The 21,053-nt window shown below is 39.7% G+C and overlaps 1 protein-coding gene across 1 annotated transcript; it reads right to left on the reverse strand.

The window, feature by feature from the left end:
- Positions 1 to 16,123: 16,123 nt before the first annotated feature.
- On the reverse strand, positions 16,124 to 17,056 carry LOC125121399 (olfactory receptor 1J4-like). Its single transcript, XM_047769625.1, has one exon. It carries the CDS (start codon positions 17,054 to 17,056, stop codon positions 16,124 to 16,126), a length of 933 nt encoding a protein of 310 aa, XP_047625581.1.
- Between the last annotated feature and the right edge of the window lie 3,997 nt (positions 17,057 to 21,053).

Genomic DNA, 21,053 nt, shown 5'->3' on the forward strand with positions numbered 1-21,053 from the left:
CAAACGAACTGGAGGAATCTCCAGATGCAGAGAAGAGTGTAGCAGTAAGTTGGAGTACAGAGAAGCCGATCAAGAAACTAACGGACCATCTGAACTATGGGCACAGTCACCAAAAATTGAGACGCCTGGGTGGGGGCTGGGCACCGAGTCCTCGGCTCCAGAGGTTAGTCCCCGAGAAGGGGCTGGGGGGGGGGGGCAGGGTGGAGCAGAGACTGCTTGGGAGGTCTAGAAACCAGTCTGTCAAGTTTGACGGGGCAGAGACTGCCTGGGAGACTAGAAAACAAAGCTGTCGCAGAGGAAGGGAGCAATACTCTAGGGGTAGGGAAGTGGAAAGCCGCATCAGAGGGAACCTGGGAGAAGAGCCCCGTCTGCGCCCGTGCTGGGGAGGGGAGAGAAGAAGGGGTGGGTCCCCATAGAATACCCCCCACACCACAGCAAGCTTACAGGCCCGCTAGCTAGCTGAAAGCTGTGCTTCCCAGTGCATCCCCTCCCCCCACCCCTGCCACCGCCTATGCTCTCCCCGAACCTGGGGCTGCCTGCCAGCCAGGAGGGCTGGCCTCAACAATTGCCTGAAGCCTACCACCACAGGGGCTGTCCCTGCACAGGCCTGCTTGCCCTTTGGAGGGGCTACACTTCTGCAGAGTAGCACCAAACACCACCAGCCCCCGAGAAAAGGCCTGCAGCCCAGAAAAGCTAGAAAAACCCTAGCCAGGCCATGAATAGATCTCCCTAATTCTTGGACGGTTTTTCTGAGTCGGGCTGCCCCAGGGAGCAGCCTCTTGGGTTTTCAGCGGCGCTGCTACCTGCTCAAACCCCCAGGGGGTGCCGAGCCCTAGTGGATCAGCTGCATAGGACTGCTAGCTCCAGGAACCCCTTCAGCCCAGAAAAGCTGCAACAAGCCTGGCCAAGCTGAGAAAAGATCTTAGATGGTCTTTCTGAGTCTGGCTGCCCTGGGGAGGAGCCTCTTAGGTTTCAAGCAGCCCTGCTAGCTGCGCAAGCCCCCAGGGGGTGCTGAGCCCTAGTGGATTAGCTGCATAGGACTGCCAGCTCCAGGCAGGACCACCTGCAGCACAGAAAAGCTGCAACAAGCCTGGCCAAGCCGGGAAAAGATCTCAGATGGTCTTTCTGAGTCGGGCTGCCCTGGGCAGGAGCCTCTTGTGTTTTCAGTGGCCCTGATAACCACCCAAGCCCTCAGGGGGTGCTCCACTCCCATGGAATAGCCGCTCAGCACCACCAGCCCCCTGGAGGAGGCCCTGCAGCCCAGAAAAGCTGCAAAAAGCTCGGCCAGACTGTGAAAAGATCTGCCTACATCCTCAGGCTGTCCTTCTGAGTTGGGCTGCCCTAGGGAAGAGCCTCTTAGGTTCTCAGTGACCCAGATAGCTGCTCCAGCCCCCAGGGCGTGCTGCACTCCTGAGGAACAGCTGCCCAACACCACCAACCCCCTGCAAGAACCCCACAGCCTCAAAACACCAGAGCAAGCTCTGCATGACCAAGTGAAATCTGCTACCATCGTGGTGTGGACTTCCCAGTCCTGTCTGCCCTCAGGAAGCCCTCCTTTGTTTCAAAGAAACACGGTTAGCCCCATAAACACTCCAGAAAAGTCACACTGCCTCAAAAAAGATTGACCAACAATGCCAGCCCTCAGGAAATATTCCATGGCAGTGACAAGGCAAACACTGCCCAATAACGGAGAGTACAACTCCCTCAGGAGAAAGAAAACAACAAGCAAGATGAAGAAGCTGAGAAACCACCCCCAGTCAAACCAACAGAACTCACCTAAAACAGTCAACAATGAAACAGATCTCAGCAGTCTGACAGACCTGGAGTTCAAAAGAGAACTAGTGAAAATACTGAAGGAATTAAGAGAAGATATGAACAGTAATGCAGACACCCTCAGAAAGGAACTAGAAAATATAAGGAGGAGCCAAGAAAAACTAGAACATTCATTGGCAGGGACACAAACTGAACTAAGGGCAGTGAAAACCAGAGTGAATAATGCAGAAGAACGAATCAGTGATGTGGAAGATAGAATAATGGAAATCACCCAATCAGGTCAGCAGACAGAAAACCAAATCAAAAAACTGGAAAGCAATATAAGGGACATATGGGATAATATAAAGGGGGACAATCTACACATAATAGGAATTCCAGAAGGAGTAGAAAAACATAAGGGAATGGAAAATATATTTGAAGAAAGTACCGCTGGAAACTCCCCAAATCTAAAGGATACTGGGTTCAAGATACAGGAAGCACAGAGGGCCCCAAACAAATTGAACCCAAATAGACCCACACCAAGACACATCATAATAAAAATGGCAAAAGTTAGTGATAAAGAGAGGATCCTAAAGGCAGCAAGAGAAAACCAGAATGTTACCTACAAGGGAACCGCCATAAGAATATCAGCTGACTTCACTACAGAAACACTACAGGCCAGGAGGGAATGGCAAGACATATTTAAAGTGCTAAAAGGGAAAAATATGCAGCCTAGAATACTCTATCCAGCAAGAATATCCTTTAAAATAGAAGGGGAAAAAAAATGTTTTCCAACAAACAAAAACTTAAAGATTACAGCAACACAAAACCCAGGTTAAAGAAAATATTGAAAGGGCTTCTCTAAACCAAAAAGAAAGGAAGGAAAGGGAAGAAAAAAGAAAAGAAAAAAGAAAAAAAAAAGAAGAGGAAGAACTAGGACTGAGGAAACCGCAATCAGAGAGCAGTCACTCAAATAAGCCAGCATAGAGATATAATCATGAACAGGCCTCAAACAAAATAAAATTAAAAAGAAAAAAATAAAAAAGAGTCATCAAAACCATAAAATGTGGGCAAGGGATGTTAGGAAATAAATAACCCTTTTGGTTTTTTTGTATGTTTGTATGTTTCTCTTCTTAATTTTAATATAGTAATGAAGTGTTTGAACTTACAGGACCATCAGGCTAAAACACACAATTATGGGAAGGGGTTAGCATACTTAAAAAACAGGGCAACCACAAGCCAAAACCAAATATTGCATTTGCAAAAAAAATGAAAAAGAAAATACACTCAAGCAGATAATAACAGGAGACCATACAACCAAAAAAAAAAAAAATAAAGGATGAATGGAGAACCATAGAATCAACTGGAACACGAGGTTCAAAATGGCAATAAATAATCATTTATCACTTATCACCTTAAATGTCAATGGACTGAATGCTCCAATCAAAAGACACAGAGTGGCTGAGTGGATACAAAGGCAAAAACCTTCAATATGCTGCCTACAAGAAACTCACCTTAGGACAAAAGATACATATAGATTGAAAGTGAAAGGGTGGGGAAAAATATTTCATGCCAATAGACATGACAGAAAAGCAGGAGTCACAACGCTCATATCAGACAAAATAGACTTTAAAACAAAAGACATAAAGAAAGACAAAGAAGGACACTACTTAGTGACTAAGGGATCCATCCAAGGAGAGGATGTTACTATCGTCAACATATATGCCCCAAATATAGGAGCACCCAGATACATACATCAAATATTAACAGACATAAAGGAAGATATTCATGAGAATACAATCATAGGAGGAGACCTTAATACCCCCCTCACATCCTCTAGACAGAAAACCAATAAAGCAACAGAGATCCTAAAGGAAACAATAGAAAAGTTAGACTTTATTGATATCTTCAGGACACTACATTCAAAAAAAGCAGAATACACATTCTTCTCAAATGCTCATGGAACATTCTCAAGAATCGACCACATATGGGGACACAAAGCTAATCTCAATATATTTAGGAGCATAGAAATTATCCCAAGTATCTTCTCTGACCACAATGCCATGAAATTAGAAACCAACCATGGGAAAAGGAAAGAGAAAAAACCTACTACATGGAGACTAAACAACATGCTACTAAAAAACCAATGGGTCAATGAGGAAATCAAGAAGGAGATTAAAAAATACCTTGAGACAAATGATAATGAAGACACAACCTCTCAAAATCTATGGGATGCTGCGAAAGCAGTGCTCAGAGGGAAATTTATTGCAATACAGGCCTTTCTCAAAAAAGAAGAAAGATCCCAAATTGACAACTTAACCCTCCACCTAAATGAATTAGAAAAAGAAGAACAAAAAAGTCCTAAAGTCAGCAGAAGGGAGGAAATTATAAAGATCAAAGAAGAAATCAATAAAATAGAGACTCAAAAAACAATAGAGAAAATTAATAAAACCAAGAGCTGGTTCTTTGAAAAGGTCAAGAAAATTGGCAAACCCCTGGCCAGACTCACTAAAAAGAGGAGAGAAAGAACCCAAATAACCAAAATTAGAAATGAAAAAGGAGAAATCACAACGGATACAGCAGAAATACAAAAAACCATAAGAGAATACTATGAACAACTATATGGCCACAAGTTTGACAATCTGGAAGAAATGGACAAGTTTCTAGAATCTTACAGCCTGCCAAAACTGAATCAAGAAGAAACAGACCAACTGAACAGACCCATCACTAGAAATGAAATTGAAGAAGTCATAAAATCACTCCCTACAAATAAAAGTCCAGGACCAGATGGCTTCACAGGCGAATTCTACCAAACATATAAAGAGGAATTGGTGCCCATTCTCCTTAAACTCTTTCAAAAGGTTGAAGAAGAAGGAATACTCCCAAAGACATTCTATGATGCCACCATCACCCTTATTCCAAAACCAGAGATACCACCAAAAAAAGAAAACTATTGGCCAATAACATTGATGAAGATAGATGCAAAAATTCTCAACAAAGTCTTAGCCAACCGAATCCAACAACATACCAAAAAAATTATACACTATGACCAGGTTGGGTTCATCCCAGGTTCACAAGGATGGTTCAACATACGCAAATCAATCAGCATCATACACCACATTAACAAAAAAAAAAAGTCAAAAATCATATGATCATCTCAATAGACGCAGAAAAAGCATTGGACAAAGTCCAACATCCATTCATGATCAAGACCCTCGCCAAAGTGGGTATAGAGAGAACATTCCTGAACATAATCAAAGCCATTTATGATAAACCCACAACAAATATAATCCTCAATGGGGAAAAACTGAAAGCCTTCTCACTCAAATCTGGAACAAGACAGGGATGCCCACTCTCACCACTGCTCTTCAACATAGTTTTGGAAGTCCTAGCCACAGCAATTAGACAAACAGAAGAAATCAAAGGCATCCATATAGGAAGGGAAGAGATCAAACTGTCACTGTATGCAGATGACATGATACTATACATAGAAAACCCTAAGGACTCCACCCCAAAACTACTTGAACTGATTCATAAATTCAGCAAAGTAGCAGGATATAAGATGAACATTCAGAAGTCAGTTGCATGTCTGTATACCAGCAAAGAAACATTAGAAAAGGAATACAAAAACACGATACCTTTTCAAATTGCACCTCACAAAATCAAATACCTCGGAATACACCTGACCAAGGAGGTAAAGGACCTATATGCCAAGAACTATAAAACTTTAATTAAAGAAATCAAAGAAGATGTAAAGAAATGGAAAGATATTCCATGTTCCTGGATTGGAAAAATCAATATTGTAAAAATGGCCATACTACCCAAATCAATCTACAGACTCATTTTATTTTTTACAGAGTGAAGACATCATGGTTGATAATAGTTAAAGAGTAATAAATAAGACACAGTCCCTTCCATAGCTTTACTCTCAGATGGATTATGTGCTTGCATCTATCTTACACACACACACACACACACACACACACACACACAATACACATACACATGCCACCTAAAGCATTATTTGGAAGATTAATGTACCATGTAAGAAATAAATTTCTCAACACATTAACTGACATTTTATCATCAGAATGAGTACAAGAAATACAAAAAAAGAAAGAAAGAAGCGGAAGAAATAAAGGAAGGAAGGAAACAGGAAAAAAGGAAGGGAGGGAGGGAGGGAGGAATATCCTTTTGATTAAGGAGTTTTACTTCTGCTTATATACCCAGAATAATTGAAAGCAGGGGCCAAGGAGGTATTTATACAGCCACATTTAAAACAGCATTATTCTCAATAGCCAAAGATGGAAAGAACACATGCCCTTCAGCAAATGATTGAATAAATAAAATGTGGTCTATACATACAGTGGAATACAATTCAGACTTAACAAAGATAAGAAATCCTGATACAGTCACAACATAAATGAACCTTGAAGACATTATGCTAAGTAAAATCATGCAGTCACAAAAGTATAAACACTGTAAGATTCCATTCACATGAGATTCCTAGAAGAGTTAAATCAATGGAGACAAAAAATGGGATGGTAACTGCCAGGGGCTGGTGTGGGGAGAAAAGAAGGAGTTATTTTTCAGTGGTTACAAAGTTTCCATTTGGGAGGATAAAAAATTCTGGAGGTGGATGGTGGTGATGGTTGTACAACAGCATGAATTACTTAGTACCACAGAAATGTACACAAAAAATACTGAAATATTAAATTTTGTTACATGTATTTTATCACAATAAAAAATTTCAGTTTAGAAAATATATCACAAGTCAATAAATCTTGATGAAAAATAGCAATCAAAATGAGAGTGACACAAAAAATAAATAAGTCAGCTCATTATTTGGGCAGGATGGGTAAGCAGACATCAGGAATTAAAGATGACAAAGATACAGGAGGCCATCAAGCAAGATCAAGTAGCTTCCTGAAAATGTGTGTTTACTTCTGAGGTCTCACTCTCATATCAAGGAAACAGTACAGGCCCAGACCATGGATGGCGTTTGAAAATTAGTAGATTTTCAAATGCACTTGACTCATTGCATTTTTAATAAATTTGCCAGTAAATAGCTTCCTTTGCATCTGCCATTGTCTCTCTCTCCTCTTCTACCAGGAGAACATACATGCAAAAATGAGGGGCATTTGAATTTGCCCAATGAGGTCACCAGATAGCCATGATATTACAGAAGCTGTAGGACCAAGGATCTATATCAGAATTCACAGTCATCTGATTAACTAGACAAGGTTCCTAAATTGACCCCCACTTATTCCCCAGGTTAGAAATGTGGAAATCATTAAACATCAATGCATCACATTGTGAGAAGTTCAGTAGCCTTCAAACCATCTGTACAAAGTGTCACCAACTTAGCATAAAGAGTACTTGGTTTGCTGTCTGTTAATGTCCAGAGCAGAGACAAAGTAAGACTCAGGCTGTGAGGCTCTCTGATGAGGTCAAATGCATTAACATGTTTCACAGGCCCTCATGAGACCCCCTCTGCTCTACAGCCATCCAAGAGAGGAAAAGTAGATTGTGAGGGTGTTACACAAAGAAAAATACACTCAGCATGACACATAGTGACAGAAATACAAAATCCCAGGTTCTGCTTTTTGGCCCTCTCCAACCCATACCCATCCTAGTCAGAAATGTGGGTGTTTGTATTGATGCATACCAACTTACAATTTCAAAATGAAATCTTTTATCACACATGACTTAAAAACCTTGCAAACTAGAACCCTTCTACACTGTTTGTTGGGAGGCAAAATGGTGCTGCCAGTTGGAAAGCAGTAAGGAGATTCCCCAACAAATTAAAAATACAATTACCACATGATCCAGCAATCCCACTTCTGGGTATAGACCAGAAAGGACTGGAATCAGGAACTCAAAGATGTATCTACTCTCCTATGTGTATTTCAGCTCTGTGCACAGTAGATAAGTTACAGAAACAAGCTGCATGTCCAACAATGATGAATGGATAACTGAGGCATATACATATAATGTTATATCATTTTGCCTTAAAAAAGGAAATCCTGACATTTCTGACAACATTGATGGTGAACCAGGGGAATGTTATGCTAGGTGAAATAAGTCAGTCCTACAAGGAGAAATATTGCATCATTTCACTTTGAGAAACTCATAGCAGAGAATAAATGGCAGTTACAATGGGTTAAGGGGAAGGGGAATTGCAGTGTTGTTATTTAATTGGAATAAAGTTGCATTTATGTAAAATGAATTATTTCTAGAGACCTGCTCTACAGCATAATGCCTAGAGTCAAAAATAATACACTATGCACCTAAAAATTCCTTAAAATTGTACACCTCATCATCTAACCACAAAAGAGGACACAAGGATATTTTGAGAGGAGACAGATATGTTGATGACTTTGGTTGTGGTGGCAGCTTCACAGATGTGTGCATATGTCCAAACTGTTCAAAATTATGAACATTAAATATGTGCAGTTTTGTGTATATCAATTACAACTCATCTGTTTAAAAAAAAATATGCAAAGCCACATCCAGTCACCCAAACAACTCACAGAACAAACACACTCACACACATGGAAACCCCACTACAAATACTAAGACAGGTGTGGTCAAACCTGAAACACAAATAACATAAAAAGAAGCCACATGCACACAACAACCCAAGCACACACACTGTATTGCAGATTTCCAGCCTCCATGGTCTATTATTAGCACTGTACAACAGGACTTTCCACAAGGATGGTAACACTCTATGGCTGTGTTGTCCAATACGGCAGCACCAATCCCCTGTGACTACTGGAGACTTGAAATATAGCTAGTGCAACTGAGGAAATCAAATATTGATTTTAGGTCTTTTTAATTAATTTTAATATTATGACCACATGAGGCTGGTGGCACCATGTAGGTCAGTGTGTGAATCAGGTAGTAAAAACACATGGTTATAGGAAAAGTATGAACACATATTTTCTCTATCTCTTTTTCTAGTGTTCACATCAATGCACACATTTAGGCCAAGAGATGGTTCTGCACCTTGATCTGATCACTGCTGGTTCAGGTACCACCTGAGGACACATCTCTTAGGCCTCCATGGCCTGCGGATATTTAGCACTTCCACACCCATTTATAAGAACATGAAAAATGAGCAGGAAGATCCACATTTACCAACAGGACTGAGACCCCTGGGAACACACCACAAAGCTTCTGGTTAGAGAAGAATACAACTGAGTTAATTGCCCAATTTCTTGCCTTCCTCTTGAGAGGGATCCAGTGCAGGGACCAAAGGTACTGAACTAAAGGAGTCCCAGAAGATGTCTCTAGTGTCAATGACACATTGGTCTTCCCTCTACCTGCTCATGAGGAGAAAGAGAGGCCATGAACACCCTTGAACTTGGAAGAACCTTCAATCGAATCTTCCAATCCATCCACTGCAGAAAGTACCAAATTGAGTAGGACCAGCCCTGGAGATTCCCACACCACTGACCCTGAAGTGTGTTGGAGCTCACATCCCATTGCCATCATTTATTCCATCCATATGAAACCACAAAAGACCCATGAAAGACAAAGCCATCTTGAGCAAAATGGACAAAACTGTAGGCCTCACACTTCCTGATTGCAAACTATCCTTCAAACTTTTATGAATCAACACAGTATGTTACTGACAGAAAAACAGAGATATAAAAAAATGGAACAGAATATAGGGTGCAGAAAGAATCCCACACATATATGCTCGTGTTATCTTTGACAATGGAGCTAAAAACACACAATGGGGAAAGGTGAGTCTCTTCAATAAGTGGTGTTGGGAAACTGGATATCCACAAAGAATGAAAGTGAATCCCCTACAGTGAAAACAATTGTCTGTGCCCTCCAATTCTGGGGACTAAAAATGTGTGCCACCACCATTGGCAACAATGTGGCCATAAGGGAGGCTTTCAAGTTCATCTCACAGTTCACAGCCATGTACCATTAACATGGGTGGATCTAGCAGATATTATGGAATTATGAAATAAGGCAGAGAGACAAAGGTATTTATCATGGTATCTCACATTTCACATATATCTGGAGTCTAAAAATCAAAACAAGAAATCAACAAAACCAATGAAAATAGGCTCATAAACATACAGAGAAGAAAATGGTAGTTGCCAGAGGGGACACTGTCTGGAGGAAAGGGACTGAAATGGTCACATGGATGAAGAGGAACAAATATCCAGTTATAAAATAAATAAACCATGGTGATTTAATATACAGCAAAAATGTGATCAATAATACTGTAAAAGCATACAAGGACAGATAGTTACTAGATTAAAAATTGTAGTGGTCATTTTAATGTATGAAAATGATAAATCACAACATAATACACCTAAAACTAATGTAATATTTTTTGCAACAATATTTCCAACAGGATCTGGACAAGGACTTGAACCTGGACACTCACATAAAAATCTGATGCTCTACAGACTGAGCTACCCAGGTCCTGAAAATTATAATTCAATAAAGAAGTTAGTAAAGATGCCTGGTGCTAGAAAAGTCCTCAAACTATTGTTAATAATGCTGAATATTTTTTTGTCTTTTTTTGTTGTTGTTGTTGTTATTGTTGTTGTTGTTGCTATTTCTTGGGCCGCTCCCGCGGCATATGGAGATTACCAGGCTAGGGGTTGAATCGGAGCTGTAGCCACGGCCTACGCCAGAGCCACAGCAATGTGGGATCCGAGCCGCGTCTGCAACCTACACCACAGCTCACGGCAACGCCAGATCGTTAACCCACTGAGCAAGGGCAGGGACTGAACCCGCAACCTCATGGTTCCTAGTCGGATTCGTTAACCACTGCGCCACGACGGGAACTCCATAATGCTGAATATTTTTATGAACTTTTGGATCCTAGACTAAGGGCTCTACCCATGTTTCCTAATTAATACCAAACATCAGTCTTACATTCCCAGATTTTTTCAAAAATCACAAAAGCTTCATTAAGAATTTGTGTCCTTCAGAGATCCATTTGTGGCTCAGCAGATTATGAACCCCAACTAGTATCCATGGCCTTGCTCATTGAGTTAATGTTCCAGCATTGCTGCAGTCTGCATTGTAGGCCACAGATGAGGCTAGGATTCATTGCTGCTGTCTCTTTGATGTGAGCTAGTAGCTACTGCTCCCATTCTACCCCTAGCCTGGGAACTTCCTCATGCCACAGGTGTGGCCCTAAAAAGAAAAACAAATTCCAATTACTAGTGATTTTATTCTTTATCAATTGCTTAAAGTGGTGTTTGCCAGGGTCTCTATAGTAACTTACTATTTTAAACTTTGTAATAAACTAAGTATCATTTGGTAGCTATTTTGAGACTATATAATCCGTACACTATTCTTAATACAATTTCACCCACTACATCTAACATCCGTGGATGACTCCTATATTGAAAGTATTATAGAAAATGTGGTGGCCACATGATGATTTTCTAACTCAATCATTTCCTCTATGCTGATTAGCTGTATTCTCTATAGGAAGGAACTTCCCCTGACTCCACATTCATTTTTTATTGATTTGTTTATATCATAATGGACCCATGGATTCTTATTTATTATCTGAGTTGTAACCCATTACTGATGTTATTCATTTTGAAGCTTTAATTATTTCAGATATGTCCAAAGAGAGCCCCTTCCAGCTGGCTTCTGTGTCCCCATGATTCATTGAGCACTTTTTATTTTCAGGCTAAGAAAATTTCCCTGGCATTGATGTGTTGGCCCCAGTCCTAGAACAAGCCATTTTTCTGAGTAACTTCTGTTTCCCTTACAAGAGACTGATATTCAAACAAATTTGGCATTATGTGTGTTTGTTCATTAGAAAGTTTCTAAGTGATCTCAGAATACAGCCAGGAAACATATATTTAAAAACACAGTATGTAGAAACTAGAAGCAAGAAAACTAAAGGAATGGTTACCCCTAGGAGATGAGACAGGAGTGGGCAAGAAAGAATGGGAGAAGGGAACCAGACAGATATCATAAATAATTTCAATCTGTTAATATACAGCACCTGAGTTCAAGCTAGTAGCTTCAATTCTAGTTTGAACCATAGAGTTCTTTCTAGCCTCTCTTTTTCCATGTGAATAGCACCTTTCCCACAGTGAGAAGTCATTCTCTTTTCCAGAACAGGTTTACTTATTTACTAAACCTTTGAATACATGTGGTTTCAGAATCTTGAACTCAAAACACTGTTAATGATGAACTAACTTCAGCTAAAAAAATTTGCTTACAAAAATTTGCTTGCAATTTTTAGTTATTATGAGAGTAGTGTATAGAGAAAATTCAGTGTTCAATAATAACTTAAATATTTTATTTTCACCTTTAGTCTGATTATGGTATAAACTCAAAATATACCTATGCCCATTTTTTGTCTTATTCTATATTTTTAATTTTCTATCACCATCTTTTTATTTTTAGTAGGTTAAAGATAACATAGTCAAAACTATACAAATAAATGTACTCATCTATACATCTTTTCTATCCTATTCCCACCCCACCCCCTGTAGGTAAGAAGTCTCATTAGTTTAAAATTGATTTCTCATGTGTTTATTCTTTTCAATGGAAAGATACAGGTACATATAATTTTCCATTCTTTATCACATAGAAAGTCACATGCTATACATGCTATTTTTATGCATTGCTTTTTTCCACCTAATAATATATCTTAGAAATCCCTCCACATTGATTCATAAGTATCTTTTCTATTATTTGTTCATAGCTGTGACATAATCAAATGCATTGATGTTGTGTAGTTTTGAAGCCCTAGAATAAAACAGAAGTGATGAATGTACTAAATGCTACCTAATTGTATACCTCAAGTGGTTAAAATGGGAAATTTAATGTTGTGTAGTACATTCTATCACAATAAAATTTTTAAGAAAAAGCCATAATCTCCACATAAAGCACAGAGAAGAATAATAAAATAATAATGATGTATGATTAATAAGTTAATGGAGGGGATATGGAATAAGAAAGTATGAAGAGAAGCAGGAATAATTACAAAATTTGTTCTCTCAATTAGAAAACATATAGAAACATGAAAAAATAAATTCAAATACATTCTGATGATGTTAGATGTTAATAGATCAAATTATTCAGAAATACAATGATGGTCAAACTACCTAAAAAGAGCAAAACCAAAACTAAGAATTAACACTCTCCAGATAAAAGGACATCATAGGAAAGTTTAAAGTGATGGAAAAGAAATACATGTAAACACTAACTAAAAGAAAGCTGTATACCTAAACTAATATCAAGGAAGTAAATGAGTTGTGAGGGTTAGGAGCCATGGCTAAGGAGAAATCTCTGCTAAACTATAAATGTACTGATGTGCTGTTCAATGAATAAAAAAATTGGCTCCCTCTCATAGGAGAGCATTACTGTGTAGCATTTGCCAATATCCATAGTGTAATTAGGCCCAAAATGGATGATTTCAATCCACCAGCTTGGTGTTATTGACTTTGGAGTTGAAGAGATGTTCCCAATCAGCCTGAAGCCACTGCAAACCAATTTCAGCAAATCTTACAGAAAAGAATCAGTCCACAAGGAGCAGAATATGATGCTAAATTGGTATGTTCTCAATAGCAATGTATTAAAAAAATATAAGAAGTAATTGATATATACAAGAAAAATACAAAACCAAAATCATAATTACCTGATATATTTTGTATAGGAATTTTCACATATTGATGAGATGAAGAAGAAAAAATTGAAGATCAAGAATATTTAACAATGCAAGTAACAAACTGGACCTTATTTATATATTGACACTATATAAGGAAGCTGAATGAATTTCATTTAAATTTACAGAGTTGCTGAACTTGTGATAATTTTAGGTAATAATTTAACTGTGTTAATGACTGCAATAAGAGGATTTAGTGATTGTCACTTCAATAAGTTAGGCCTATTGAAAAATATCTTTAAGGACTGTTTTATATCTCTGTTCCTGATGCTTTCTTTAGATGAAGGGGTTCAGCTTGGCAGTAACTACTGCATTCATGAAAGAAGCAGTTATGTCTTTGTCACTGGAGCCCCATGATGAGGAGAAAAAGTAAACACTATCATGTGTCCCATAGTATAAAGACACCATAAAGAGATGGAAGCTACAGGTGGAACAAATTTTAAAGAGTCTCTTGGTGGAAGACACTCAGAAGAACTGTGGTCTCTATACAAATATATGAGCCTAATATACTACTCAAAGGCAGGACAAAAAGTGTTCCTCCCACAGTAAATTGACAAGCTCATTGGGGAGGGGGGTCTGAACAGCTCAACTTCAGGAGGCCACAGAAGTGGAAGAGGGTATTCTCCACACAGAAAGACAGTTGAACAAGAGGAGGGTGTGCAACAGGGTGTGGATACAACAGAGGAACCACGACCCTGCTACTAAGAAGACACACAGTTCCTGCCTCATGATGGTACTATAGTGGAGAGGCTGACGAATGGCCACATAACTGTCATAAGTCATAACTGTGAGAAGGAAATTGTCAAGGCTCCAATAGCACATCAACCACTCACATTAAGCAAATATTTTCCAAAAGAAACACATGTACATTTATTTTTCATTCAATAAACAGTTATTGAACAACTGCTTTGTCCCATATTGAGTACAAAGATGTCAAGAAGAACTGAGAAGTCACTGTGTTCAAGTTCCTATTTTTACATCAAGCCAGGTTCAAACCTCTGTAACTTGCTAAAATGAAAATGGGGAAAGGGCACAAAGAGGCACCTCTTAAAAAGGATATGAAACTCCTTACATTTGAAGAGAATTATTTTTTTGTCTTTTTGCTATTTCTTGGGTCGCTCCCACGGCATATGGAGGTTCCCAGGCTAGGGGTTGAATCGGAGCTGTAGCCACCGGCCTACGCCAGAGCCACAGCAATGTGGGATCCGAGCCACGTCTGCAACCTACACCACAGCTCAAACACCACAGCTCATGGCAACGCCGGATCCTTAACCCACTGAGCAAGGGCAGGGACCGAACCCACAACCTCATGGTTCCTAGTCAGATTTGTTAACCACTGCACCACGACGGGAACTCCCCTGAAGAGAATTATTGAAGCTATGTCATGGGCTTTCAGTGTAGTTTTCTGCACCCTACCTGTTTTGAGTCACTTAAAATCCCCTATTATCAAAATTGTCCAATCCAGGCTTCCAAGCCAATGCTGATAGTTTGAGGCACTTTTCCAAGGGTTTTACACACACTTTCAAATTAAATCTTCCCAGTAGCCCAAACAAAGATATTTATGCACATTTTAACCATAGGAAAACAAAACTATCCATTATTTAACTGTGCCAATATGCACACAATTAATTGCCACAGGTGGAATCTCAACATAGCAAACCATCAAGAGTACTTTATTAACTTGATACTGCATTGAAAAGATAAGCATTTTGGACTTTTCTAAAAATAAATAATAGAATTTTAACTGAATGTTTGTAGCTTTGGAAACCAAGAAGCCAAGACACGGAAGCAACATTAATGTCCTTCAACAAATAAATGATAAAGAAGAAGTGGTATGTATATTTAATAGAATAGGCACTCAGCCATATAAAGAACGAAATAATGACATTTGTAGCAACATGGATGGAGATAGAGATGGATATAGTGAGTGATGTAAACCAGACATAAAATAACATATAACATATGATATTGCTTATATGTGGTATCTAAAAAAATGATCCAAATGAACTTATACGCAAAACAGAAATATACCCATGGACATAGAAAACAAGCTTATGGGTACCAAAAGGATAAAGGGGGAAGGTATAGCTCATGAGTTTTTGGTTAACATATACCCATTTCTATACATAAAATAGATAACTAACAAGTACAAATTATATAGCATGTGGAAATATACTCAATATTTTATTATTACATATAGGGAAAACTCTGAATATATATACACTATATAAAATATTTAAAAATGTTACTACTTTGCTCTACACCTAAAACTAACACAACATTTTTGGTCAACTATACTTCAAATTAATTAATTAATTAATTAAATATTTGAGAACCAAGTCCTAATAGATGATCTTAAGAAGACTTAAATACATATACACTTCAAAATGCTGTTAAAAAAAGCCAAATGTAATAATAATATAACACACTGAAAAAAGAAAATTTAAACACAATTATATATCTACACAACAGAGTTTGATGCTTTGAAGATGAAAATTTAAATGTACATGGTGGGTAATGACATATTTAGGGTTATGGAGGAATAAAAGGGCAAATAATATGACCTAAGTGAAAGAGATTGATCCAATAACAAGGATGATTTAAGGACAGTGATGAAAATTGCTAGAGACATGGTGCTCAACTCACAATTTTTAAGGCAAGGGTAGTGAGTGAAATAAGAATATGATTAGGTGATTCTCACTTGGAAAAAATGTTAATATTTCTGAAAAGAATCCCCAGAGCCAATGTCATGTCTCTGTTTCTCAGGCTGTAGATGAAAGGGTTCAGCAGGGGAGTGACCACTGTGTACATCACAGAAGCAATGATGTCTTTGTCATGGGACTGGCCTGATGAGGAAAGGTACACTGCCATCATTGTTCCATAAAATAGAGACACCACAGAGAGGTGAGAGCCACAGGTGGACAAGGCTTTGCAGATCCCTTTAGTAGAGGGGACCCTCAGGATGGAGACCCCAATGTGGCCATAAGAGACCAGGATGCCACACAATGGAAAAATGACAACTGCAGCCCCTGCAGTGAATGTGACCAGCTCACTGAGTGAAGTGTCTGAGCAGGAGAGCTTAAGCAGAGCAGCAAGGTCACAGAAGAAGTGGGGGATGATGTCAGCACAGAAGGACAGTTGAGCAAGGAGGAGGGTGTGGGTCAGGGCAATGGCACAGGACAGGAGCCAGGATACAACCAACAGACACAGACACAGCTCCTCCCTCATGATGATGGCATAGTGCAGAGGGTGACAAATAGCAACATACCTGTCATAAGCCATCACAGCAAGAAGGTTATCAATGCAAGCCAAAAATATGAAAAAGTATGTCTGTGTTATACACCCTGCATAGGGAATGGATTGATCCTGTGTCTGCATGTTCATCAACATCTTAGGGACAGTGACAGATGAAAAGGAGACATCTGTGAGGGCCAAGTGGCTGAGGAAGAAGTACATGGGAGTGTGGAGGTGAGGGTCCAGCCTGATGAGCAGGATGATGAGCAGGTTCCCCAGCACTGTGGTCAGGTACATGCCCAGGAACAAGAAAAAGAACATGCCCTGATGCTCTGGCTGTATGGGGAGCCCCAGGAGGAGGAACTTGGAAATACTGCTCTGGTTCTCCCTCCTCATGCTCCTCTCCTATCTGCTGGGAAATGAAGGGGAGTAGAAAATGTCAGAGACATTGAGGTCAGGATTGTGGCCACCACACTAGGTCTCTCAGCTTCTAATGAAGAAAAGGAATAACTGGCTGCATTTCCTTTATCACCTAGTGTTGCCAAAGCAAATCAAACACCCTCAACACTCATCATGGTTCCTTTCAATTAAATCCATAGCAAATTCTGCCTTTTTTCTTTTTACTCAACCATGGTTCTGACACTAAGCTACTCTTTGGACATAGAGTAATAAATATGACCTCCAGAACATCTTCCCTCTGGAGACTAACCCTTAAGGGATCATATGACCAAGAACTAAGTAAAGGTTTGAACAAGAAGCCCAATTCACTGAGTTATGATTTTGGTCCCACCAATTTCTTGCTCTAGGGCTTGGGATGCTAAATCCCTCTTGACCTTGTCATGTCCCTCTAAAGGTGAAGATGCCATAATCACACTTGCATAGACTTGATATAAAGGATTCTAATTCACTAGGCATAATATCTAAAAACAGCATCCTGCATCAAATGAACACCAAAAATTGCACAGTTTATTTTTAGGAGAGGATCCGTATCCCCCCCCCACCAAACTGGTATCAAGTTTAGGAATTTCATAAAACAGTATTATGAGGTGGTCACCATAAAGGACCAAGAAGCTGACCTAAAATTTATGTTAAAGTATGAGATCTAATACACTTAAGGTAAATTTCTGAACTCATATCCTATCACTGGAGTAAATTCCATGCTGCATCTTGCCTAAATGCTTGTTTATCTTCTTTACATGAAATAAACCTGAATTCAGTGTGTGTACTACATCAATCTCATCTAAACTGGTTCCTCCAATTTGGCTCAGGCTGGATATCCATCATTAGGAAAATACTTGTAGTCTGAGAACTAAGAGGTACTGAAGGACTAGGGTGTCTCCTAGAAGCCAGTGACCTGATTAACCAGCACTATTTCCACATTGATCTTCACACTTATAAGTGACCATTAATGAACACAATGGCAGACAAATATATTTTTCCATGATTGCCTCATTGAACTTTTCAATAGACAAAGGATGGTGGTACTTTTAAAATGTCACTCTTGGGAGTTCCTATTGTAGCTCAGTGTGTTAAGTACCTGAAGAGTATCCATGAGGAAGCAAGTTCAATCCCTAGCCACCCTCAATGCATTAAGGATATGGCATTGCCATGAGCTGTGGTGTAGCCTCCAGACAGTGCTCAGATCTGGTGTGGCTGTGGCTGGGTGGAGGCCAGCAGCTACAGTTCTGATTCAACCCCTAACCTGAGAACTGCCATATGCTCAGGTGCAGCCCCCCCAAAAAATTAGAAATTAAAAAAGTCTTCACTATCAACATACTCGGAAGGAGTAGGAAATGAGCATGATCATAGAGTTAGTAACAGCTGTGGCCACACTTCTCTCTGAAGCATTTGAAAATACCTTGGAATCTTTGCTGCTATGACCTACTATTCTTCCTTATCTTCAGTTAGACAAAGAGGCAGGATGTTAAGAAGAAATATTTCAGGATTTGAAGGAGTCCACCTGCTCAGATAACTGTCCACACTCATATTCTTGCATCCCTTTAGTTTGCTAATGTCTTATATATGCACTCAATTTCATTCAATCCATCATTATATATTTGTGTCTGTGAAGAAAGAAGACAGTCTTATTTCCCTGCATTTTACCAACAGGAATAGTGAAATCGCTTAAACAATCTCACATAGATATTACATACTGGAACCAGGTCTCAAATATTGATTTTCTGATCATCTTCTTGCTATAGAGAGAATCCACCCATTTCTTCTTATGGGGTGTAGAGAGTCTAAGGTGAAATATTAAAGTGAAAAGGTAAATGTTAAAATATGCCTGGGAGAAGAAACTGACATTAATGCTCTGTAAGAATCTGTCAGAAGATGCTTGCTCCAGACCAGGGAGTTTCTGAGGATTCACGGGGCACAAGGAGGGACCAGGCACTTGACCCTCCTGCTAAGCACAGTCCTCTCACTGAAAGCTGCTAAGTCAGACATAGCCCAGGATCTCACAAATTTCTTGCAGGAGAACTGGAGTTCCTAATGACACACAGGAGCTGTAATGTGATCAGAAGGGTACAATACAGACATGGTACCTTAAATCCATCAGCACAGTGTGCAATGAGGTGGGTGAGATATTGTTTAGTACCAAGGAAGGGAAGATGTATGTGACCTTGGGGTGGGGTAGGGCTCTCATTTCAAGAGAAGCTATGGATGGGGCATATTGTCCTGTCTTATACAAATATTGGCACCTCCACAATCAGGACATGGAGACTCAGGTCTTTGGGACTCCAATAAGCTATAATTAACTAAGTGCTTTTGGTGTGAGTAGCTTCTTAAGCACCTTACATGCAATATCTACCAGAAATTAATGTGATCCCATGTAAGAGCATTGGATGCTGAGAATAACAAGGGCCAAGACCAAGGCCATCAAGCAATTAAGTGGGGGAAAAGATAAAGATCAGAGTGTCACAGTACATGATTCCAGAAATGAGCATTTCATTTCTAAACAGTTAGACCAAAACTAAAGCAGAGTGTTGAAAACATTGGGCTTTGAGGGATCCCAATCCCTCAAAGCTAGAGTCAAATCATTGAAAAATGGGTGCCAATAGCTCTGTAAAGTCAGTTTCCTGTGGAGCTGCCTGTGTGGATTCTGATCTCAGGAAGGTGGAGAGTAAAAAAATGGGAGAATGTCACAGACACACACACACACACACACACACAAACACATAGATTTATAACTTCTGTGTGAGAGAAGTCAAGGTGTGGGGTTTTTTTACATAAAAAAACTAACACACCATCAAAGAAATTCACTTGCCAAATGGAGATTTATAGATTTCTCTGGCTTATACTCTCCTTAGATAAAAACAGTCAGAGTGTGAGTCAGATACACATAAAATATGCAAAACTCAAAAACAAAATACACATATACAACACAGCTACACACATAGAACTGTCAAGCATCCTAGACCAGAGGTTTTATCATAACAAAAAGTCATTCATATTCAAATTACAAACAGTGCACAAAGTCTTACACATGGCACGCAAGCAGCAGATGCAAGTACAATAAGCACACACTGAGGAAATGTCCAGGCTACCCTGGCCTCTGTATATCCTAGTGTGTGTCATTCAGTGTATTTGTCAGTTACACATATGCATGGAGACTTGCACAGCACAACACACACACAAATATACATAAATTTTCTGATGGCCACACACACACACACAGATACACATGCATGACTGGTGAGGATTCTGGGCTCCTTCTGAGCTATACCTTTGCTCTGAGCTCAAATACCTTCTGTTTAATTCTGTTACCTGAATCCTCACTTTCTTTCCAGAAGATCCAGGATCCAAAGAAAAAGAGCAAACCTCAGTGGCCTAAGGACCTTTACACACTCACATGTCATTTCTCCAGCTTCAAAATGATGCACAAGGAGATCTCCATTTCTCCATCATCAATAGACCCAAGAGGGAATCCACCCTGACCCAACTAGAGATGTAGTCCACTGGGGCAACTGCCCAACTCCCTCCTGGCCCCACAGGAACAAGGATGTTTAGGGTCCACAGAGGCTTAGCTGCATCTGGTTTCACAGGAGAAAGGTATCCCTGATATGAATGGTACCTTGGGCTTCTGGTTACGTCTCTGATGAGAAGAAGGAGTTCCCCCATTGCCCATGGCCTCTGTGTCATGAGCACAACTTCTCCCAAGGGCAGTGTGTGGCACAGGCAGTGGAAGGGCTTCAGCAGTATCCTCAACACTGACACAGGCTTTATTAGAACAGAAAGACCCTTAAAATGCTCATGTCTCCCCACTCTCCTGGAAAGTGTTGTAGGGCATGGTCTATGCCTTTCTCAGGAGAAGGGGTATTGAATATAAAACTCTGGAAAAAAGGCTCTGGGTTCTTCCCCTGCTAAGAGAGCATACTTTAGCAATTTTTCAAAA

Source organism: Phacochoerus africanus, chromosome 2, assembly GCF_016906955.1.
Source record: "Phacochoerus africanus isolate WHEZ1 chromosome 2, ROS_Pafr_v1, whole genome shotgun sequence".
NCBI lineage: Eukaryota > Metazoa > Chordata > Mammalia > Artiodactyla > Suidae > Phacochoerus > Phacochoerus africanus.